Genomic DNA, 25,436 nt, shown 5'->3' on the forward strand with positions numbered 1-25,436 from the left:
GAAGCCCCCTTTAACAAGGGGGCCTCCAGATCCCGCCCCCCCCTATGTGAATGAGTATGGGGTACATGGTCCCGCTACTCATTCAAAAACAACAAAAGTGTAGTGTGAAAAAAGGCAGGACACGGTCTTTGACAAGTCCTTTATTAAAAGAAAAAAATTAAAGAATGTCCCCAGCAGTAGATCCAACGTCAATCACGATGTCTGCCACTGCCCCGAAAAAAGAATTTAAAAAAAGGCTACACTCCCAACGATGGCCCCCGGAAGTCTGCCTGCTCCGGTGGTTGGATAGTTCTTAAATATGTAAGGGGCGGGGCCACCTGGGGACATCACGCATGGGACCCCACCCCATGGGACATTCTTTTATTTTTTTCTTAATATACTCTCCACCACCAGGTGACATAAAGTGTGTGACAAGAGCAGAAGAACAGTCCACCAATAAAAAGTCCTCTTAATTATATAGGTGAGACTCCTTCACTAATGAATTTACTCTTCAAATATTCCGTTAAGCATCACAATGTGATTCGTGAGTCACTCTCCCCTCCAGACACCTCTCTCACCAGATACAAAAGCTTATCTAGCATGGAAATGAAATTGCCCAATAGTCACTTAATGCTTGATTAATGGACCTCTCAGTGGTCATAACCAATCACTAAAACTCAAAAAGGGGGAAAAAAGCAAGCCACATAGCGTAATCCCATTTAAAGGTTTATTGCACAATCAATCCCCCAATAAAATTGCACTCACAAATGTATAGATAAAAACGCTTGATACATATAGTCTTAAAATGATAAACCACTGTTAGGACAATGTGACCAGAATCTCTCAGCATGCTGCGTCACTTCCAGTTGGTGGACGATTGTCACTTCCAGCCGGCATACTGACTTCATGTATGGTCACACCTTGACGCGTTTCGTCATCACAACTTTCTCTGAAGTGTGACCATACCACGTGAGAGGCCGATATTTATAGGGAGCGTTACCATGGACTTAAGCCCCCAAGTACCCAACCTCTCAAGGTTCCACATATATAACACAGTAAACCTCTGGTGGTTGTCAACCAAATGACAGTTTAAAATCTTCATTAATGAAACCCCTCACTGCCACTACAATATCCCAATCATGTAAGGGCTAAAGTGCCTCTATACATGCCATTCTGACTGTCAGCTTTCTTGCCACGCATCATTCTAACAATACATTTAATGTTCATACCTCAATAAAAATTCTAATTAAAATATTAAATAAAACTTTAACATTCAGGAACTTAATAATTTCAGGAATATTCAATATTTAACCCAAAACTCAAGTATACCATAAAACTTTCTTTAACAAAATCAGTAAAATTATTATAATAATTGGGAAATTGGCAAAACTTATTTCTCTATTAATTTTCACTTCTAAAGCTATTAATGTCTATTTCTACGTTTAAGCCTTTAAACCCTCTCCATGAGGGGGGACCCTGTCCACTCCCCAAAATGGCTTTTGGTAAAGAAACTTTTATGGTATAATTGAGTTTTGGGTTAAAAATGGAAAATTCCTGAAATTAAGTTCCTGAAGTTGAAAATTTGATTTAAATTTTTTATTAGAATTTTTTTGACCACTGAGGGAAACATTTATCAAGCATCAAGTGACTATTGGGCAATTTAATTTCCGTGCTAGACAAGCTTTTGTATCTGGTGAGCGAGGTGTCTGGAGGGGAGAGTGACTCACGGATCACATTGTGGTGCTTAACGGAATATTAGGTATTTGAGCGCTTACTTGTGGGAAGTGCTGTTCCGACTGTCAGCTTTCTTGCCACGCATCATTCTAACAACACATTTAATGTTCATACCTCAGTAAAAATTTTTATTAAAATTTTAAATAAAATTTTAAATTTCAGGAACTTAATAATTTCAGGAATATTCAATAGCCTACCCCACCCCCTGCTAATTCCCGACCTCCTCCACTCTTCCTACCACTCCATCCCCCCCACAGCTATTTCCTCCTGTACCACTATCCCCTCCCTCCTAGATTGTGAGCTCCAAGGAGCAGGGCCCTCGAACCCCTCGTGTATCGCATTGTATTGTTATTGTACTGTCGCATGATCTGTCTCCCATTTTAATGTACATCGCTGGGCAAACTGTTGGCGCTTTATAAATACTGTAAAATAATAATAATATTTAACCCAAAACTCAACTATACCATAAAACTTTCTTTACCAAAATCAGTGGTGGTCACATTGTGGTGCTTAACATAATATTAGGTATTTGATCAGTGTCTTGTGGGAATTCACTATATGCTACATACTCATATTATGAATTTGTTTGTAATTTAGGACACCTGCTAAATGTGTATTTTAAACAGTCACCACAATTCCAAAAGTGCGTAGTATTACCTGTTGTGGTGGAAAATTCAGTGAAATAATACATAATGTGGCCTTGTGAAGCTCGTGAAGATATTTAGAGGAATTCAATTAAAGTGGAACTTTCAGCTAGATATATTTCACAATAGCCACAAAGTACATAAGTATATAAATCCATTTTGTGTGCACCAAATTCCTTTGCCAACCTCGTAGTAGTAGGAGTGACATCATCACTGTGCTGTACAGAGCATGTGCATTGAGCAGAACTGTGGGAGGAACTGCAGGCTGCACTCATCACAGGCTGCCTGCAGAAAACTGCAGGAGTGGGAACCAAGACCAGTCACCCTGCACATAATGAGAAAGCAACAGCGATTGGTCTTTGTTACACAAATGCAAAGTGGTGCTTTCTGTGCATGAAGGTAAATAATCTTCATGCAATCTCGATCCAGCGCTGTGCATGGGAGCCTCAGCTCTCCCAGGTCTCTCCCTCCACATTGGCTGAACTATTGGCTCCCATTGCTGTAAATCACAGCCAGTGAGGAAGGGACAGAGCTGAGCCGCACTCTCTGTGTCTTATAGACACACAGAGGTGGCTTGGGAGTGAGCACGCATGAGTACCCCTATAGCAAGCTGATTGGAGCGCTGGTGGGGGACCTGAGAAGAGGAGTATAGAGGCAGCTATGTGCAAAACCACACAGAGCAGGTAAGTATAACATGTATTTTTTTTTTTAATTTGAAACTTTAGTATCACTTTAAAGAGCTGTGCAAGAATTACTGTATATGTGCATAATTACATTTATGCACATAATTCTGAACTCACATGGATTTTATCATTTTTTGCACCACATTCAGTACACTTGAATTTCACAGATGTTTTTTTCTAGCTTTTTGGTACCAAATCTGCTGTTCAGAGCAAAATTAGCAGTTTCCCAAAAACGATCAGTAACCCTAGTCATGGGGGGGGGGCCTGGAAAAAAGGCATTTGTGTGAATGAATGATAATAAGGAGCCTGATAAAATCTGTTATTTTTGGCACTGTACTGTCATTTGCATTCACCACCCTAAGTGAATCCTCTGCTCATAAAAAGCTGGCATCATTGGATTGACAAATTAGTTATAAATTGCTTCTGAGGCTCCATGCACACTTGACGTTTTGATAATGCTGGTAATATTAGCTGGGTAAACTTGCATTAAAAACCTGAGTTTTTCTGCTTTTTTAAGCGTTTTTGCATTAGCGTTTAGCGGCGTTTGCTGCCTTTAGCGGCGTTTTCCTGCGTTGTTTTACAAAAAAAAAATGTTTTGGTCAAAAAAATGTCCAAACACTTTGCATGTCAGTTTGCATGTGAAATTTTTGTCACCTTCTAGTGCATGGGTGTCAAACTGGCGGCCCTCCAGCTGTTGCCAAACTACAAGTCCCATGAGGCATTGCAAGACTGAGAGTTACAAGCAAGATTCCGAAAAGGCAGAGGCATGATGGGACTTGTAGTTTTGCAACAGCTGGAGGGCCGCCAGTTTGATACCCCTGTTCTAGTGCATTGGCAGCCTATTAATTTGCTTATTCAGCCAGTTCATTTGAATGTTAACAAAATGCATACAACCAGACAGGTCTGAATGGGCCCTAAGGGCCAATAACACCAGTGCAGCACTGACATACATTTCAGATGCATAGTGTTACATTTTTGTGAATCACAAAACCGCAGCATAAAGAACTTTTTTCAACATATTGCAGTTTAATACAGGGGTGAAAACAGGCCCCTTTAGAAATACTGGATTAGGACCTTGTTCACATATATGCAAACTGGATGTGTTTTTCTATGGAGCCAGTACACATGTGCAGGCCGTCCGCAGTGCGATTTTAACAAAGAGTCAGGTACGATTTTCAGCCCGGATCAGGTGCAATGTCCAGTGTCATACACTTTAACAGTTTGCACCTGAGATAAATAAATCGCACTGGACTCTTTTACAAATCGCACTGCAAACCGGACCCGTATATATGTGAACCCAGGCTAAAACATGCAAGAAAATGTTTGACAAGGCATCTGATGTATACAGTCAAAAATAGTGTCGCGCTCCACTACCAATTGCCATAATAAAATTGTGAATTGATAATTAATTCACAATTATATTATTGCAATTGGTAGTGGAGCGCGACACTATTTTTGACTGTATTCTCTATAACACAATGGTATGGGTATGTGTAGAGTGTAACCGAACCACATTTCTTCACAGTTTTTACACACAACTTAATTTTATTTTCACCATTGCATTGGTTTCACATTCATTTTAGTCATATTTAAAATATTTAATTATTTCAATATTCACTAGCACTTTGTATACACCATAGTAGCTCACAAGACCCCATACTCTAGTAAAGGCATCTGACCTTAGATTGTACACCCCTTGAGGGTTAGGGGTTGATTTGAATATTTATATATATCTCAGGTCTTTCCCAAACCCCTACCATGCAGGAGATCCAGCACAGCCAGGGATGAAACTAGAACAATTAAGACAGGAGCCAATTAACCTACCAGCATGTCTTTGGAGTTTGGGAGGAAACTGGAGTACCCGGAGGAAACCCATGCAAGCACAGGGAGAACTTGCAAACTCCATGCAGGAGGCGCCATGGTTGGGAATTGAACCCATGACCCATTTACTGCATGGCAGATGTGCTAACCACTAAGCCACTGTGCCGCCCATTTATATATATATATATATATATATATATATATATATATAATTATTATTATTATTATTATACAGGATTTATATAGAGCCAACAGTTTGCGCAGAACTTTACAATATAAGGGAGACAATACAATTACAATACATTTCAGTACAGAAGGAATAGGAGGACCCTGCTCGTGGAGCTTACAATCTAAAGGAAGGGGAAGGTGATACAAAAGGTGATAGCTGCGGGGGATGATCTGGCGAAGGTGATTCAAGTACAGTTCTTAGGTGGAGGTGGGGTAGGCTTCATATGTATGTCTATATAAATGTGTATAGACATATATATATATATATATATATATATATATATATATATATATATATATATAGTGTGTGTGTGTTATATAAGTACCTATAATAAATAATAATTATAAAATAATAAAATTAATATAATAATAAAAGGATTGTTAGATGTGATTAATATTATTTCTAGTGGCTTATTTTTTTTAATTGCTCAATAACATCCATCCTGTGCATGTGGTTGGTTTTAAATTATACATTCTTTTTTATTTTACTGTAACCTCTTTCTTGCTCACATATGTATTTTGCATGAGAGAAAACATTTAAGCATTGCAGCCCCCCCCCCCCTTAAGAGAACAAAGAGGCTGTATCTGCAGTAAAGGGAGGGGCAGAGGATCTATTTAAAGGACAGCCATTCAAGCATAGCAGACTGGACCCCGACAGCTGCCTGAGAACATAGCAGAAACTGGTGAGATAGCTCTAATTGTGTTTGTTTTAGCCAGATGAATACTATAGCCTGGTCTTACGGGATTGAGAAAACCCATAGTTGGACATATACCTACATTCTCTATAATAATACTGTGTTTATATGTCATGTTGTACCATTGATTGATGTATATGCTTATGTTACATTCTCTCTTTTTTTTTTTCTACATTGTTAGCTTGATCAGCCGCAGTAGACATGACACAAGATACAGCCCTAGACATGAAGGATGTTGAGCTGAATGAGATTGACCCAGAGAAGCAACCTATGGCTGCAGGGACGGAGGATCCTCCAGTTGAAGATGGCAATGAAAAAAATGGCGTTGTTAAAGTTAAACTGGCGGATGAAGATGATAACAACAGCCGAGCCAAGAAATTTACTGGCCTGTCCAAGGAAGAGCTTCTGAAAGTGGCTGACACCCCAGGGTGGGTGAGAGTCCGCTGGGCTCTTCTGATCCTGTTCTGGCTAGGATGGTTAGGAATGCTGGCTGGGGCAGTCGTTATCATTGTCCAAGCTCCCCGCTGCCATCCTTTACCTGTATTGGAGTGGTGGAACAAGGGACCTCTTTATCAGCTAGGAGACCCCAAGACCTTCCAGGATTCAAATGCTGATGGAGTTGGTGATATCGCTGGTGAGTAAAAAAGAAATATAGTGATTACTAGCAGTGAGGATGATTATGAATGATTAATGTGAAAATGGACATATATCTTTCTACAGGAGCCTAGACGTTTTCTAATATGTGTGGACATCTGACCCCTTTGGTGCTTGTTATAAATTATCACTCCACTAATTTTCAGGTCTCTGTAGAAAATATGTATTTAGCTCAAGTGTCTTAACATCAGGCTACTAGTTTGCTAATGTAAGAGTGACACAGAATCACAAGATTGCACAGAAAACCCAATATAATAGAGGAAGTTGTTCTGTACCAGTCTGAGCTGGTCTGAAAATACACTGACTAGCCACTTTATTAGGTATCCCTGTTCAATTGCTTTGTAACACAAATTGCTGATCAGCCAATCACATGACAGCAACTCAATGCATTTAGGCATCTAGACGTGGTGAAGACAACTTGCTGAAGTTCAAACCATGCATCAGAATCAGGAAAAAAGGAGATTCAAGTGACTTTGAATGTGGCATGGTTGTTGGTGCTAGATGGACAGGTCTGAGTATTTCAAAAACTGCTGATATACTAGGATTTTCATGCACAACAATCTCTAGAGTTTACAGAGAATGGTCCGAAAAAGATGAAAAAATCCTTGTTGAATATACCTTGTTGAGGTCAGAGGAGAATGGGCAGACTGGTTCAAGATGATAGAAGGACAACAGTAACTCATGTCAATATGGACCAAAATCTGAGGAATGTTTCCAACACCTTGTTGAATCTATGCCATGAAAAATTAGGGGAGTTTTGAAGGCAAAAGGGGGTTGAACTCAGTACTAGCAAGGTGTACCTAATAATAAAGTGGTCGGAGGGAGTATATTGCATTAGCTATTGCATAGTACTGTGCTTATAATTCTTTGGAAATCGTGTGAATTCTGTCCAAAAATTCCATGGTAAAGACTGAATTTTACATGAAATATAAGGTTCAATCACTACATATATTTTTGTGTAGCTAATGTGCTACTTATGCCGCTAAAGATAGATATTCAAATTGGTGCAATATTAAATGTTTAAAAGGGTACAAAAAGTCCAAGACCTCTGAACATTTTATATGGTATATTTATCATAAAATGCTTAGTATTAGGCTCCATGCACACTGGGCGTTTTAATAGTGCGGGTAGCGTTAGCTGTGTAAAGTCCCGTTAAAAACGTGAGTTTTTTATTAGTGTTTCTGCATTAGCGGTTAGCCACATTTCTGTTTTTTTTAACCTCCCAAAAAAGATTTTTTTTTTTGCTCAAAATATGTCCAAAAACACTGGTTTGCCGCATTTTTTAGCTATAGAGCGTTTTTTCAAAACTCCTAGAAATCCACTAGTTCTGGGGGGGGGGGGGGTTCCAGCCAAAAAACGCTGATTACAGCCTATGTGTGCATGGACACATAGGACAACATGCTGGGGAGTTTACTGGCTGTAGAAGAAATGCCAAATACAGCCGCTGTAAAAATGTCCAGTGTGCATAAGGACTTATGGTGCTACATGGAATCTATACCTGTATCAAGTGTCTGCCTGTTATATTGATTCAGTGGCTTCACTATTTTTGAGGGAACAATTTTGGAGATCAGGAGTTCTAACTTTTGACTTCACCCGCAGCATGCAGTGACTTGGAGAATTTTGAGTCCAGAGACAGTGAAGCAATTAGCATTTTCAGAGGAAGGTCATCAATGGAAACCTCCTTATTTTTACAGTTTATAATTTTCAATTGATTATTAAAGACACTGGTAACTGGAGAGAAGTGACTGTATCTGTTGGTCACACACTAGTCCAGTATTTGCTTTTCTATAAGATGTGTAAGGATTTCAAGTATCTCAGCATACTGTTGTATACTTGTAGATGGGTGCTAGCGTTTGGGAGTAAGGAGTAATCATGATCATAACTAGCCAGGCAAAGTTTTAATTCTTACATTTTTACTTTGTTTAGGTATACAAGAGCGCCTGGATTCCCTCGCCACCCTTAAAGTTAAAGGACTGGTGATTGGACCCCTGCATACTACTTCTGCAAACAAGCTTTCAGATACCAAGCTTAAAGAAATTGATCCGAAATATGGCACAATGGATGAATTTAAAAGTTTGTTAGAGGCAGCTCGTAAGAAGAGTGAGTATGCTTTCTCTATAAATCTGTGTTCTTAATTATTATACAATAAATATTTTTTTAATTTTTAAAGCAGGATCGTATATTACACCTTTACATTGCTAAAGCAGCCATTTTAACATAGCACCCCTAATTGTCCTAACATTTCATTTCATAACAGACTTATTATGGAATTTATCTATCTGGATTTTATTTAGGTAAAAAAGTTAGTAAATTTTAGTAACCCTCTTTCATAAACAAAGAAATTACCGGTAAACGATCCACATCAAACTAAGGCAGGTGCAGGCTCTGGCTCACCACCACACATAATGCAGTTAGGAAGAAGGGTTAGCCGCACACCGGATGGTTGATGGTGAAATATCACAATAGTTTATCGAATCCATAGGACATAAAAGGTTCCAGGACAAGTACAGAACTGTTGACGCATTTCACACGATCACGTGCTTATTCATATCATGGTTATGAATAAGAACGCGGTCATGTGAAACGCGTCAACAATTCTGTACTTGTCCTGGTGCCTTATATCTCCTATGGATTCAGTAAACTATTGTGATATTTCATCAACTATTCGGTGTGCGGCTAACCCTTCTTCCTGATTGCAACCCTCTTTCATATAATGCAAGAAGTATGTATCTAGCACAGGGGTAGGCAACCTTAAAGAGGTGGAGATCTACCTGAACAACATGGAATAAGTCAAAGATCACTGGGCACAGTGTTGGTTAGTGTCACCTCCTCACACCTGATTTAAACCTTTAATTGCAGTACTACCATGTCACAATCGCGTGCTTTGCACGGCAATCATTGGTTTAAATCATGTGTTGAGGAGGCAACATATCACCTCCTCACTACCTGTCAAACATTGCTATGCAGAGGAGCAGTAGTGTCTGTTGAACTTGTGAATGAGCCCTTAGTTGCATCTGGCAGCGGCACTCTTAGGGCTCGTTCACATGTAAAGTTGGCGGGGGGGGGGAAATAAAACTCTGTGGTTGAGTCATGGTTTTACTGCTACCAATCCCTACCCCCTTTAGATGCTGCGGCAGCAGCCAAAGGTATAAACGTGTTACAGCAGGAATTACAACCCTTGTTGCTTTTGGTAGGTGCTACTGCCTGTCAATCGAGACACATTCAAGTAAATGGGGCCACTCTGCAAGTGCCCCGCAACTGCATGCTTCTGCAGGGTCCAAGGGGTTAAGGCAGGTGGTGAGAAAGCAACACACCACTGTCTGTTTAACCCCTTGTTTGCTGTATTGCACAAGGTTTCAGGGCACTTGAACAGCGGCCTCATTCACTTGAATGGGTCATGCTTGGCAGGTGCTATACCCACCAACCATGACAGGGTGCAGGAGCCGGCACTACAGAGGAGACAGTAATCCTTTTGCATTGCACTCTGTTTGATGCTCTGATATGGCGGGTCAGCAAGCCCTGACTGTGATCTACCAGTCACCTGGCCAAAATCTACGGGTAGATCACGATCTACTGGTTGCTGTCCCCCGATCTAGCACAACAAGGATCTCCAGAATGGGTCAAAAGCATTATTCAGTGATCATATCATGAATGCAATAGCAATGTTTCAGAACTTTGCAGGAGCCCTTCACCAGGCACGTGCTTTGGACCCATTCTCGAGATCCTTGGTGTGCTGGTGACATACTTCTTACCTTGAATGTCTTTAATTTCCAGCCGGTTGGTCGTTGCAGTAGTCATTTACATTTACAGACAACTTCAGGAACATGTGCATTGGGAATATTGTACTTGGACTCTCATATAACCACACAAAACTGATATCTTCTTGCTAATGGATAACTGCCTTAAACGTTTGCAAATTTTTTTTTTTATTATTATTATACAGTATTTATAAAGCGCCAATGGTTCGCTCAGCGCTGTACATTACAAAGGGGGACAGAACATGTGACAGAACAATACCAATACAATGCAAAACATGAGGGGATCGAGGTCCCTGCTCTTTCAAGCTCACAATCTAGGAGGGAGGGGATAGTGGTACAGGAGGAGATAGCTGTGGGGGATGGAGTGGTAGGAAGAGTGGAGGAGGTCGGCAGGTTAGCAGGGGGTGGGGTAGGCTTCCCTGAAGAGATGGGTTTTCAGGGTGCGCCTAAAGGAGAGGAGAGTAGGTGATAATCTGATGGGTTGGGGCAGGGAGTTCCAGAGGATGGGTGACACCCTGGAGAAGTCCATAATGTCCATATATCGCATTCCCCAATTTAAAAGAACACTTGTGATGAATTATTAGATTTTTTTAATTACTGTATTTCCCCACAAACTGGATGTCTCCTCTGTGTTAAAGTAGAACAGAAGACAAGCCTTTTTTTGACTTATTATGGATAAAGTACAGAAGGACTATAACCCATGTAGGTTTTTTTGGCATTTGTGTCCCATGGTGCGATTTCCCATCACTTTTTGGCCCATAGCCACAGCAAGAAGTGAGAGGAAATCCTTCCAAAGTGAGGGAAATCTCTGGTAGTCACCTGGGTTATCAGTACTTGTCTCCCCATTATAAGATTTCTCCTTTGTTCCTGTGACCACTGAAAATTTGGATTTTTTTTTTATTTTTACTTTCTGTGATAATGGTCACAAGAAAGAAGAGGGTCAATCTCCCTAATGGGGACACAGACCGCAAACTTGACTGATGTTCCAATTACTCTCCACTCAGTCTAAATCAGTCTTCAGTTATATTTTAACCTCTTGGTGCTGAGTATGTGAGTATGTATATATGTGGCCTTTTGGTGGGTGGGCTGTGACACTGAAAGGCCACATATTTACGTACCCAAAGAAAAACAACTGTGCCGAAAGCACGCACCGTGCGCACTTGCGGCACAGTTACTGGTACCTAACGAAAAGCTGTCGATCACTAGTTCTAGATCACTAACACTAGATCATGTGACAGCCTATCATGGGGGTAACATGATCATAAACCACACCCCACCTCCCGGTGTCAGAAACCCCTTAAAGGGCCAGAAGGCACCGGCTTTAAGGGGTTAAGATGTATAAATGACAGCCCAGCAGCTGATATAATCAACAGATCTGTCTTACACTTTTCTTTTTTGTCAGGTATTCAGATTGTTTTGGATCTCACTCCAAACTACCGTGGCACCAATGTTTGGTTTCATTACAATGTGAAATCACCAGATAGTGAATTGCTGAACCAAATTAAGGTGAGCTTTAGTGCTTGTGGATTGTCTTGCTTCCAAATATATTCCCTTATCACTAAATGACTCCATGTTTATATTGTGCCAATGGTGTAGCTTGGCGGGGCCACAGGGGCAGTTGCCCTGAGAGCAAAATTCTTAAAGGTGGGGTTAAGGGGGCCTCCTTTCTATTACCTGGCTTCACTGGTGTAAGCGACAAATTGGACATGGGGTTTGGACCGTCTCCTGACAAGCAGAGATAATCAGGCAGGCACAGAGCAATATTGAAGATGATTGTCAGAGCCGTGTCCTAAGGAAGTATTGGAGGAGGAGGAGCCAGTGCTGTCACCTCCCTGATCCCATAGACGCACACCTCATCACCCTGCAGCTGCCTGCCTGTACTGCACTGTGCTTATCTGACAATCCAATCCAATGAGAGCTCAAAATGTCCAAAAGTCAATGGCAATTTAATGATAAAATTGATTAATTGCAGAATATAGCCACTGTGATTTGGGGGCCAAACAACCTCCCCTTCATTGGGACTTAAAAATTCGGATTGCTTAATGGACTCAGGTGAGAAGCTACTAAAGAAAACTGCAGTGTGATTTACTGCTTGGAAAGTTTCAGGAGGGCAGGTTACGCTAGTGTTAGGGAATGCAAAGGCTTGCTGCATTCACCAACACTGGCAGAACCTGCCCTCCTGAAACTTTCTAAGCAGTAAATCACACTGCAGTTTTATTTAGTATCCATTTAAGCAGTCAGAATTCTTAAACGATAAGTTCACCTTTCTGGAAAAAAAAAAAATGCACATATATTTTGCAGAAAAAATGTGCATTTATTATATTTTCCTACAGGAGCCTACAGTGCATGGAACTCGCGGTTAGTGAATTGCTGGCGCAACGTCAGACTCCTGCAGACACGTCCTCCAGAATTCTTGCTCATACCTCCTGTATGGGATTTCTTTTTGAAAGCTGGAGGAAGTGTCCGTGGACTATGAGGGCGCTCACCAGTGTCCTTGCAATCCATTGAGAACATCAAGCCATCTGCTGCAGTGGCAGAAGGAACTTGTAGTTTATTCATTAACAGGTTTCTGTGACTGAAAGATGCGGCTGTGCAGGGGAGAGGATCCATGTTGTCACATGTGAGGGGGTTGAGCGGGGCAGGTATTGGAACATGTTACATGCTAGGCCCTAAATGTGGTTGTAACGTGCTGTAAAACAGAAGCCAATGTACCTATTGACAATTGCAGTGTCCCTTAGAAAATCTGAATCCAGCACCCTATTTGTTCTTGTCTGACAGGACAGGTGAGAAATCTGACACATCACTAGGTGAGGAATTCCTTGTTGTCACTGTATGAAATCCCCCTCTCCTTTCTTAAGTCCTATACTTCTCAGTCAATGGGGCTAGCTACAGCTTGTACATGCTGGTGGAAGGGACTCGGCCCCAACGTTCAGCGGATTAGGGGGGACAATACTTGCTTTGCCCTAGATGCTGGCGACCATGCCACTGTATTGTGCCACTTTTTTTTTTTTTAATAATGTAAGAAAAACATAGCCATATGTTGTCGAAAAAGCTGTTTATTTAAAAAAACTCTGTTCTTTTGTAGGAAGCCATGAACTTCTGGCTCGATTTTGGCATTGGAGGAATTCATTTCAATGGGATTGAGAACATAGATAATGTATGTAAAATCAGAGTGAAATTTGCAATTTACTGACAAAAGTGACTGTTTGTTTTATGTTTTGTTGTTTTTTTTGCTGACATTCAATCACATCTCCTATATTACAGCCAGGTGAGGTTCTTGAAGAACTGAGGAACATTACTACCAACCACAGCTCAGATGGGAAAGCAAGGTGAATAGCAAATCTAATTTTTCCTGTGTTATTGGCAGCTTTTGTCTGACCATAACTTGCTTATTTTAACTGTATTTTGGTTAGATATATAGTTGCTACCATAATGTTTCATCTTTCATCTTGACAGGGTGCTGCTTGCCTCAGCTAATGACCCTCACAATGACAACGTTCTAACAATTCTTAATGACACTGCCAGCGGCATGTTAACTGCACGTTACCTGATCCACAAGGACAACTCCAGTGAAAACTCTCTAGGAGATCGCATCAAGCAGTACCAACAAGTTGCCAGTGAACAGGACAGGATCCTCTGGGCGGTAAGGGCAGCTTTAGTAGCAGGATAATGGAGAGGCCATGGGTGCAGTTATATACACTAAAGGAAAAAAAGTGTGTTTATTACATTGGGAACAGATTGGTGTTCTTGCATGCTGCACACGAGAAATTAATAAAACTGTATCCCATATACAGTATCTTTGCATTTGGTGCTGAGTAATGTATAATCCAACATACAGTATCAAGGAGAGTATAAGCAATGCAGAACAATTTTCTGACAATCACTAATTTGATAAAAGATCTTTCTTTAATGCATTCTGCGAAATCTACATTGCAGCAGTCGCCTTTCAACCAAAGTTTGTTTTACATGCGTACATTACAATTTTTTAAAGTGTGAAACCGCTTTAATAGTTTGTTTTGCTTTTCTTATGTAATGAAAATGTAGGACTTTGGTAAACAGTAACCAAAGATCTCACCTTTCATATTTTAAAATGTACTAGAATGCCATAGAAATATATGGGGTGGAAATGTGATATTGATCTGTTCAGATGATCTTTTGTATCCTTGAATGTTGTGTACCCTCATATTACCCATACAAGTCAGTGGCTCATCCAATAAAAAATTTGAATAAGTGATGCAACAGTTTAGAAATGTATTTAGAGATAGGAATCATCATAGACGTCTGACATTGGACTGAAAAGTTCCAATGGCACCATGATACACAGGCTGTGGGTAGTTTATTTGATATGCAGTAGGGTTCACAGGCTAAAACTGGAGAGTGTTAAATCTAGTGCAACTGTGCATGGTAGCCAATCAGCTCCTAACTTCAGCTTGTTCAATTAAGCTTTATAAAAAAAAAATTGGAAGCTGAGTGGTTTGTGTGCAGAGTTGTACCAGATTTTCCACTCTACAATTTTAGCAAATCAACCCCATTGTGTTCATTTATAAAATAACATACACTTGGAAGACCTCTTTATCCCATGTCATACAAATGATCAATAGCCTTTGGAGTATGGAACCTCTGGCCGATTGATAAGGTACTTGTGTTCTTTGTCTAGAACCTTTGCCAGCAAATTATAAATTCACCATATTAATAATTGTAAATACCTATCCATGATATTTTATGCAATCATGTGTTAAATCCTTCCCCACAGGTCAGACCACGGTTGGGACACATGGCCTCTGCGGTGCACGAGAACTTGCTACGTGTTTACCAGCTACTGCTTTTCACTCTTCAAGGCACACCTCTTACTTTGTATGGGGATGAAATTGGACTCAAAGACTTACCTGGGCAGGTAAGTGTAAATTGTACAATCACTTGTAACTTTTTTTAGCGTTTTTCTTTATAAATACTTATTATTCCATACTAAAGTCAAGCAGCAGAAAGCAGGCTGTCTTGCTCATTATTTTTATGAACTCTGTCAAATGAAATATTATTTTAAAATTATGTTGCAGTACTGTATATCCAAACCCTGTAATATGTGTAGATTTCAAAGAGTACTCTATCTCTGACATGTTTTCTCCCCTCAGCCTGCAGCCAGTTCTCCTTACATGCAGTGGGATGATAGCACAAACCATGGATTTTCTAAAGGATTACCAGAAAAGAGCTCAAATGTCAATGAGAACATCACATTTAAGGTGAGAATTGCTGTATAATTCAAGGTGGATAAACTAGTTAAAATACTGATAGGTATGAAATGGAAGTCCACGTACCAAGTGTCGGTAGAGGAATAAATAATTTAGACTGATCCTGTAGCAGTCCAATACATTTTATTATAGCTGATTTATAAATAGCCAGCACACCAGAAATAAACAGCAAAGGTCCCATAATGTATTGAGATTTAATTAATGCAAAATGCAAAAGTTAAGTGTAAAGAATAAGGATATGCTTCAATGTGCCACATTGGACCCCTTTCTTGAGGTGACAAACATGCATATGCTACCTAACATGGCCCCAAGGTCCCTCTCCCAGTTCTGTACAGCCCACCTGATAGGCCTCACTCTTCCTCCAAGCTGTCTCCGCAACCACTCTAATGGCCAAAGTAAACCCCACATTCTTTCAAGCAATCTCAATTCAATTAGAAAGCAATGGGGAAATTGCTTGGGGAAGTTTTTCACTTCCAAAGAAAAATTCTTGCAATAGGACCCCCCTTTACCCCAAACAAACACATGCCCAGTGCTAGCAATGCCCATGGTCCCAGCGACCCCCCCCCCCTTCCTGCTGAATCAATTGGGTCCGGTGCAAGAGGGCCAGTATTCCCTATTAGCGGCCTTGCTGTTAGACAAAGTAGTTATACAACAGCTGGTAGGAGGAAACCCAGCAGCCAGTGAGGGAGATGTCAAAAGTGCTGAATGGCACTGGCACCAGTGGAAACAAACAAAAAATTTGGCCACTTAATGTAGAGATAAGTATGTAGCTTATTTTTTCATATGATGCTGCAGGCTGAATTTTTTTTTATGAGTAACAGGGATGGTCAAAGTGGACTAGTATGAGTATTAAATTCTGCCTATAATGTCTCTAACAGCCTCAGGGACTTCATACACACCCAAATATTGTTAGCAGGAGTAGATGAAAATCATCTAATGTCTATTAGTAACTCAGTACATTAAACAACCTGAATCCTTCTATAAGAGTTTTATTTTCTGAGTATCTGCCAATTTGTATTGTCCATTTGGAGATTTGTATACATCCAAAAATTAAATTATCGGACACAAATCCATTTGTTACAAAACGAAATGCACATGTCTAGTGGAGAATCACTGTAGTAGTTGCTACTACTACAGTGATCATCTTTGTCTTCCAGATTTTGTGCTGAGGTGCTGCCCTAAAGATTGGCAAGGGTACTGTTCATTTTTCTCAATAAATGCAAGATTTTGATTGGACAAGGTGGAGAAGTGGGGTGGTGATATTACAATCTCCACCTCATCCAAAGCTTTAAATACCATTAGAAAAACAATACATTTCAAACTTGTACAAAAATCATGAACAAGTAACTTTAGAGATACAATCTGGTATTTTTACTATGAGTATGGGAGACATCCTTCTGTAATGACAGCTGAATTCAAATAAGTTTTGATTAGAAAGCTAGCAGTACAAACGTCATTCTAGTAGTACAAATATTATTCCCTGCATTTAACTACCAATATTTTCTTTATATATGTATTCCTTTTATGATGAATGCCCCCTGCCTATACTAAAGTCCTCTAGCCAGGCAGTTATTTTCATTTCTGCTTTTAGTATTCCAGGCAGCAGGGATCTTCCTTCCTCCTGACTCAGCGGATATCATTGTTCTCAGATAATCTGGTGTCAGCAAGTTCTTGGATCTTTGTTCTACTTAGAAACCAAGTTTCCGCCAAAGGGAAAAAACATTTCCCAACTTAAACCTCTAAAGGCTTTGTTAATATTTCTGATGTGAAAACTCTAAAGCTGTGTTAACTTCTGACCTGCAAAATGTACTTTTAGCATCCTGGGAGCTTTTTTTTTATTTATAGAAGTTTAGCTTAATAGAAAAGCTGCTTTAAGTTGTTTATGAAAGGATATAGGCTTATGCTGCTAAAGCTAAACCCCATTTTTGGCTTAAAAAACAAAACAAAAGAAAAACAAATACAAAATCATAGCCTAAAGGTGTATATAAATGTTTTTTCTTGCTTGTGTGATTAGATCATTGATTTTCTTAAACATTTACACTAAGATGCAAAAAACATTTTAGGTGTCCTCTGCAATCGGAATTTCATTTTTGGTAAGATACTATAGTTTTTTTAAAAGAGGTATGGGATGTAAAAAAAAACAAACAAACATACTCACGTAAGTGGCTGAAGAATCAGTCCGATGCTGTATCTGTCCATTGCTGCTTCTAAGACTGAGAACTGAGCGATCAAAGACTGCTGATCACTCAGTTCTCAGTCTTCAGTGAGCAGAGAGCCGGTGACTGTCAGTCAGGAAACTGGGTGGATCCCGAATTTAAAGGTGGGATTTCTCCCAAAGCCTGGACCAGCTCAATAACATCAGCTGATGAATACGGGTCATAGGAGTGCAGAATGAAGTTTTGGCCTTATGTCTCCTTCAATTACATCTAAAGTGATGCTGCAGACACTGCAGCTTTCCTCACAGACCCTTCCATTTATAAATCAGTCTATAAGAGGACATGGTGAAACAAACAGCTATTTTGTTTTCTTAGCAAAAGTGGAGCTGTGCACGTGGGAGGGGGGTACGCTAGGAAAAACTGACCATGGTGTGTTATCCTGCCTAGTGTGGTCAGTTTGTGATAGGAAAGCAGAGGGGCTAGCACCAGTGATTTCACACAAAGGAAGCAATGCAAAGAGATCAGGATATCTTTTCACGTACATGGTACAACAGGCACATATCAGGAATACGAATTGTTGACTTTACATGCAGTATTCTTTAGCTCCCTATACCCTAACAGAAAATTAGATATTTCTGACATTTTAGATTTCAGCTAATTTGGATTTCAGAGAGGATTATGGGAGGATGCTTGCTCTTTTGCAATAAACCTTTCCCCTCATACTATTAGCTTTAACAGAAACCTTTTGACATAATCCTGATCAGGGGCGGACTGACAACTCATGGGGCCCCCCGGGCAATAGGGGATCATGGGGCCCCTGTGTCCTTGCCCAAACTCAAAGCCTATGAAAAAGGTACCAAGGGCATCTCATGGGGCCCCCTACTGACCCTAGGCCCTTGGGCAGTGCCTGAGTTTCCAAATGGTCAGTCCGCCCCTGATCCTGACATGCTTACATATGTTTATATTCATCACTTTTGGTTACCTTCAAAAAAAAAAAATCTGACCTATTCACTTTGTTTCTAGGGACAAGAGGACAACAAGGATTCAATCCTCAGTGTGTACAAACGTTTGAGTGAGCTGCGTGGAAAAGAGCGATCACTTCTACATGGAGCTTTCACACTACTTCATCAATGTGACAAATCACTAGCATATGAGCGCAGTTGGGACCAAAATGAAAGATTTGTGTCCATATTAAACTTTGACCCAGATGAGGAGATAAGTGTGACCATAAAGCACAAAAACCTACCAGAGCAGTGTACGGTGGTGCTGAGCTCAAATTCAGAGAGGAAGGAGGGTAGTAGTATCCCAATAAAGAATCTGAAGTTAGTGCCAGGAGAGGCTCTGATGCTCAAGTACCCCTACAGCAGTTAAATAATCCTCCTGTAAAAGGGGAACTTTCACATTCCATATTCTGACCCTGTTATTCCACATAAAGAGGCTCAATGTATAAGGAAGTGGCTACACGTGCGATCACACTAATATATAATAATGAAAAACAGCTGAGATGGTAGACCTTCTCTATGGTAGCGGACACAAGTCAATGGGTGATCGTCTATGATTAATAGCATATAGCTGGTTTTATAGAGTTTTATAGACATACATTTCATGTGTAGCCATGTCCTTACTCCTTACCAAATCCCTTTCACTCCTCCCTCCCTTTCATTCACCATAACAGCAAAAGGGTAACATTTGCTGCAGCATTATAGGTTTTCAGGTAGGTCTTTATACAGCAAGAGGTTCTTTAAACGCGTTAATAGCAATAAATGGAGTGTGTTTTCATTCTTTTTTCCTAACATTATGAATATTAATTGTGCACATTGCTGTGCTTGTGTGATTTTCTTTTCATACAAATATAAATGTTTGCTGCACAGTGTTTGATAAAGATTTTCCTCTGCTGATTTCTGTGTGTTAGTGGAGGGACTAGTTAAAAGGGAGAAAAGCATTAAGGTCAGAATAATATTCCATGAATAAAAATAGCATTTCTGTGATTGGATGTTGCTGTGTGGTTATTATATATTTATATGTGTAATGGACCCCAGACACCCACGACTGGGTATCCCCATCAAGACGCTGCTTCTCAGGCTCTGGAACATGAGACCAGTGAATCTGGCTATGGTTACCCCAAGATCCAGATGACACCAGATTTGAAGTAAGCCAGAGGTAGAGAAGTTTATTTGAACACAGATAGAAGATATATACACTCGAGACAAATCCCCCCTCCCTGCATAATGACACAGGGCGGGGCAATTACATTTAGTAACACAGGTATTCAAACTTCACACCAGCAGACAGTCCCATCAGGAGGGAGGGCTGCTGGAGACACCCCCCCCACCCACCAAGCCAATACACATAAACACATACATCCCATAATAGTTTGCTCCCAAGCAAGACACACAATAGAACAATGGGATGCAACCACATGGCATTAAACAATCTACAACCCCCACCCCACCTATACATGTTTACACAATATTAGGACAGATCACCCTGTACCCCTAACAGGCACAGGGTGACTTACACATAATAGGGATATGGGGAGTTGACACAGGGGTCTCCCCACCTCTCCAAAGTGGGCTGGGTTCCATGAGCCCCCCCACCCAAAGTGACTCCCGTTACAATATGATATATTTATTATATACATACTTTATTCAGTGAAAGCACAGCTTCTTGACCAATGAAGACCTTGTACAGTATGGCATATGCCACCATACTACCCAGTAACTGTTAATACTTTGCCAGCAGAAGGAGGCGGGTAAAGAGGCAAACCTTTTGGTTCTGCAAGAATCACTGCAATATACAATTACATATCAACCAAATCATATTAATAAGAACTTTGATCTCCAAACATTTTAATATGAACTCTATGTATGATTTTTATTGCATAGTTACATTCGTCCAGCTTGGACCAGTGTAATTATGCATATCTTAAACCGCTGTGGATTCTGACAATCACTGTAGTAGTTAGTGCTACTACAGTGAACGCAGCAAACTTCCGGGCTTCTGCTGAGTGGCTGCCCCACTGCATACTGACCACAGGGGTTCACTCACTTGTCACTGCTGCAATTCACATAAACATCTTGTATTTTTGCTTGGCCAGCTTGGACCAATGTAAGTATGTATGAGCCATAACCACTGGATGCCCCTAAAGGCTGAAAATCGCTTTAGTGAGCATCACTGCTACAGTGATCTCCACTAGTTTCCGGGTTCCATGCAGAGCAGTTGCCCTGCTGCATTGAATGCAGGAGGTTGTTTTCTTAGAATAGGCACCATTTAGGGAACATTTTATATTATTTCAGTGAGGATTGGATGAGTTGGAGAGGAGGGGTGGTGACATTGACTTTGTCCAGTCAGAGAACACTTTGCATTAATGAAAAGTGTTCTATGAATGGTGCCCTTGCTAAGCGAGTGACCACCTGTGTTCACAGATCAACAGGGCAGCCATTTAGCACAGAACAGCGATACCTACTACTATGATTTCCAGCTTCCAAAGGGAATACCGCAGGTATGGAACATATATTGGTACAGTCTGAATCCTCCCTCCTAGATTGTAAGCTCCAAGGAGCAGGGCCCTCCTATCCCTCTTGTATTGGACTGTATTGTTGCTGTATTGTCTCCTGTTATATTGTAAAGCACTGAGCTAATTGTTGGTGCTATATAAATCCTGTATAATAATAATAATAATAATGTAACTATGGAAAAATTACCATACATAGAATTAGGCTATAAGAATGAATGTGCAATTGTAACTCTTTGCCTCCAAACACAGCAATATGAGCTGCAAGGCAGCTGCTGTCATATTAGAGATGCCTGTTCCTACACCTGCCCCTGATGACATCATCAGTAATGATCATAGGCAGCACTGGATGAAATACCATAATGATGTCTGTTCCTGTTTGCTGTGTGTGTGTGTGTGTGTGTGGGGGGGGGGGGGGGGGGGGGCGTCTCTTCCCTTGAATCAGCTCTCAGAGCTCTCCTCACTGCGCTCCTCGGTGTGTAATTTCAGATCCCTGCCCCCTTTTTTCTGGAAGCTCAGGCAAGGTGTATAAATTCAGCACTTTGAACGACTGTAAAGAAGAGAATACTGCAGATAAATGGGCACAACTTATGTAGGAAGATTTGTTTTGTTTCTGTGTATCATCTGACGCCAGTCACTTCACTGGGTATATGGAGGGGCATAACTGCCACGAGACAAATAAGGCATTTGCCTTGGGTAGCATTTTACAGGGGGGCAGTGCCACCCCCATGCAGAAGGTACACCACAGGTGTCGGGGGCCACCATCCGGCAGGGGGACAGCCGAGCTGACCAGACACACAAGCAGGAGACCGGCTGCAGAAAAGGGTGGCCTCACCCACCCCACACAGCCCGACGCACACTGACAGCGGCCCTGTCCCTTGAGTGCTCCCTGGACCTTAAACAGGAAGGGGTAGGACAAATTTAGATGGGGGGGCACCTGATTTTAGTCTTGCCTAGGGCAGCACAAAACCTCAGGCCTGAGGAAGAAGCGTGCATGCTCCGAACGCGTGCCACACGCTATCTTCCAGTTCTAGGTGACGTCATCTGCTGCCAGCCTCCCTGCGTTTTTCTGCATCCTCCGGAGCACTGGACACCACTAGAGCAGCGGGAATGAAGAGGATCACACAGGATCCAGCCACTACACCATCGGGACCCACTATATCACGAGATGCATGTTTGCGAGTGTTCTACCTAATAAATTGCTCAATTTAACGAAACTTCTACACTTAGATTGTCACTGCTGTGTTTCCTCTCTGACAGCTGGCCGCCTTCAACTCTAGGACTTATTTCCATTAAGGAGCCACCCTTTATTCTTGGATCCATACTTACTTAGGACAGTGTCGGACTTTACTTGTCTGTTAGCCTTGCTTACATGTATGGACTTTTATGCTATTTATTTTACCTGGTTTAGATACCTGATCTATGTTGGTTTTTACATCTAGGACAGTTTCTTAGTGCTCCCTGCCTTTCCCCTTTTATTGTTCACAAAACCAAAATACACTACTGAGTATATGTAAGGGTTTAAAACCACTTAAAATAAATGGGCTTGGTAGTTCTAAGTCTTTCCATAGAGTACCCATATACAAGTGTAAAAAGTTTCATATGAAAGGCAAGATAATTGCATGTTAGTTTTGAAGGTGTCATGATTAATACCTGAATTGTATAATGAAACAATTAGAATAATCCCTAGCATTCATGATTTTCAGTTGTATAAAATGGCCCGAGGATAGTTGTGCAGTTTTAACTACCACAGTCTTTGTGGTACCATATTTAGATTTTTAGTATGTTGGATGGAATTAATATTTCAGACATACTCCACTACTGAGACTAACCAGGCATGTTAACAGTTGCATGTATTAAAGGTAGTTATTAAGAGGTTGTCAAATGAATTATCATGTCACCCAATATTTGGTCTCCATTCAGTAGCCAAAAGAGGCATTCAAAAAAGGGGGATTTGTGAAAAGAAATTCACAGAAAAAGCGGCTACATTATGAACAGAACGTGACACTCAGAAAAAATTTTTTCCAAAAATTATGCTTTATTACACATATATAAATATGACATATGGGCGTTCGCCCTGGTTTACCATCACCTCAGTATGAGACAATACACACAGACCTAAAACCATATAAAATGACACCAAGACCGGTCTAAATGCATGTGCAACAGAAAAAATGACTGCAAGAGTCTAATGTCCCTGTAGCACAGACACATAGGTGAACACTTCCCAAAAGAGGTGTATCCAAAAATTATACCATAGGCATACCATAATATAGAATATTATAAATAGAACAATACCATTATGGTGAATCCCAATCAGGGAATCCAAAAATTATACTATGGATATAAGTATCACATGTATGCAATGCAGCAAGCACAATATGCGTCAAAAAGAGAACAACAAGCCTCAGGCCTGTATGGAGGAAGACATAAATGTCAAATATATGATGCAATACATTCCTGTGCCGGCACAAGTGGTTGGGGCCCATTCATCTGTAATATAAACAGCTGTATCCTAGAGCTCTTGAATGAAAATATGCCCCATTTATTCCCAGGGTGGAAGAAAAGATGCAAAAAGCAGCACTCTGCTTGAAATGGTATCTTCACCACTACATGTGGACTACACACCACCTTTCGTAGGGAAAACAGGACATATCCCAAAAGATCTTCTGCCTGTTGAGATATATGTGGTATATCCTGTATCCTATACAAAGCACCATGATGTCCCCATCCTGTAGTGAGACAAATGATATGTGGGAAGTCACTGACAGAGTTTACACTCAATAAGATATATAGGTCATATAGATCACAGAGGACCATATATCTAATGTCCTGTAACAGTCCACTCACCACCTGTGCTGTGAGTGGACTGTTACAGGACATTAGATATATGGTCCTCTGTGATCTATATGACCTATATATCTTATTGAGTAGTGGTGAAGATACCATTTCAAGCAGAGTGCTGCTTTTTGCATCTTTTCTTCCACCCTGGGAATAAATGGGGCATATTTTCATTCAAGAGCTCTAGGATACAGCTGTTTATATTACAGATGAATGGGCCCCAACCACTTGTGCCGGCACAGGAATGTATTGCATCATATATTTGACATTTATGTCTTCCTCCATACAGGCCTGAGGCTTGTTGTTCTCTTTTTGACGCATATTGTGCTTGCTGCATTGCATACATGTGATACTTATATCCATAGTATAATTTTTGGATTCCCTGATTGGGATTCACCATAATGGTATTGTTCTATTTATAATATTCTATATTATGGTATGCCTATGGTATAATTTTTGGATACACCTCTTTTGGGAAGTGTTCACCTATGTGTCTGTGCTACAGGGACATTAGACTCTTGCAGTCATTTTTTCTGTTGCACATGCATTTAGACCGGTCTTGGTGTCATTTTATATGGTTTTAGGTCTGTGTGTATTGTCTCATACTGAGGTGATGGTAAACCAGGGCGAATGCCCATATGTCATATTTATATATGTGTAATAAAGCATAAGTTTTGGAAAAAAAAATTTTTCTGAGTGTCACGTTCTGTTCATAATGTAGCCGCTTTTTCTGTGAATTTCTTTTCACAAATCCCCCTTTTTTGAATGTTAACAGTTGCACCTGGAATATTTAGCTAAGGCTCCATGTACACTGCAGCTGATAAACTCACGTTTAGGAGCTTTTCTGCGTTTTTTTCTGCAGCCCCTGAACTCTCCCTAATGTTTTCCTATGTATAACATGTACACGTCATCGTTTACAGGCAGTTGAGTTTACAGTCATTTTTTTGAATGCACCAAACTTGCATTCAGGAGTAGATTTCATCAGCATTTCAAACGCCAAATGTTTGTAAACGCAGCTAACCGTATTTATAAGCGTTTGCATTTGGAACATTGTTTTTAACTCTTCCATTTCCAGATGCTGTCCAGAGCCTTTTTTCATCATGAAAAATGCATTCAAAGTGTTTTCCCAGTACTCAAATGGACCTGGTACACCATACTTTGAGGTTCCGCATGAAAGAAGATATATTAGACACTGCTGCAATAATTTCTGCACAGAAATGAGCTGGAACACATCCAAACACCACAAAAAAAAAAAGACAGCTAATCTCAACACATACTGCTCTCCCTGCTTCTGCTCTCTCTATTTCTCTCAAAATGTCTGAAATAGTTAATTTTTTACTGTTTTTCCAGTGCATTCTGGGCATTTTGGAAGGTCTCCTGAGGTTACCTTTAAAAAATGCTTCTAAACGCAAATGCACATAAATGCAGTATGCAAACGTGGCTAAACAGATGTTTTTAACTTACGTTTTCCAGCAGTCAGTTT

The 25,436-nt window shown here is 40.5% G+C and overlaps 1 protein-coding gene across 1 annotated transcript; it reads left to right on the forward strand.

Moving 5' to 3' along the window:
- Positions 1 to 5,673: 5,673 nt before the first annotated feature.
- On the forward strand, positions 5,674 to 19,586 carry LOC149446230 (amino acid transporter heavy chain SLC3A2-like). Its single transcript, XM_089652867.1, has 10 exons — positions 5,674 to 5,772; positions 5,966 to 6,418; positions 8,365 to 8,538; positions 11,599 to 11,702; positions 13,282 to 13,353; positions 13,461 to 13,525; positions 13,653 to 13,839; positions 14,950 to 15,090; positions 15,326 to 15,433; positions 18,622 to 19,586. The coding sequence occupies exons 2-10, from the start codon at positions 5,986 to 5,988 to the stop codon at positions 18,967 to 18,969; spliced, it is 1,632 nt and encodes a 543-aa protein (XP_089508993.1). The 5' UTR covers positions 5,674 to 5,772; positions 5,966 to 5,985; the 3' UTR covers positions 18,970 to 19,586.
- Positions 19,587 to 25,436: the final 5,850 nt, after the last annotated feature.

The sequence above is a fragment of the Staurois parvus genome, unplaced genomic scaffold (genome assembly GCF_062004578.1).
Source record: "Staurois parvus isolate SC_StPar_1 unplaced genomic scaffold, SC_StPar_1.0 ptg000694l, whole genome shotgun sequence".
Lineage (NCBI taxonomy): Eukaryota > Metazoa > Chordata > Amphibia > Anura > Ranidae > Staurois > Staurois parvus.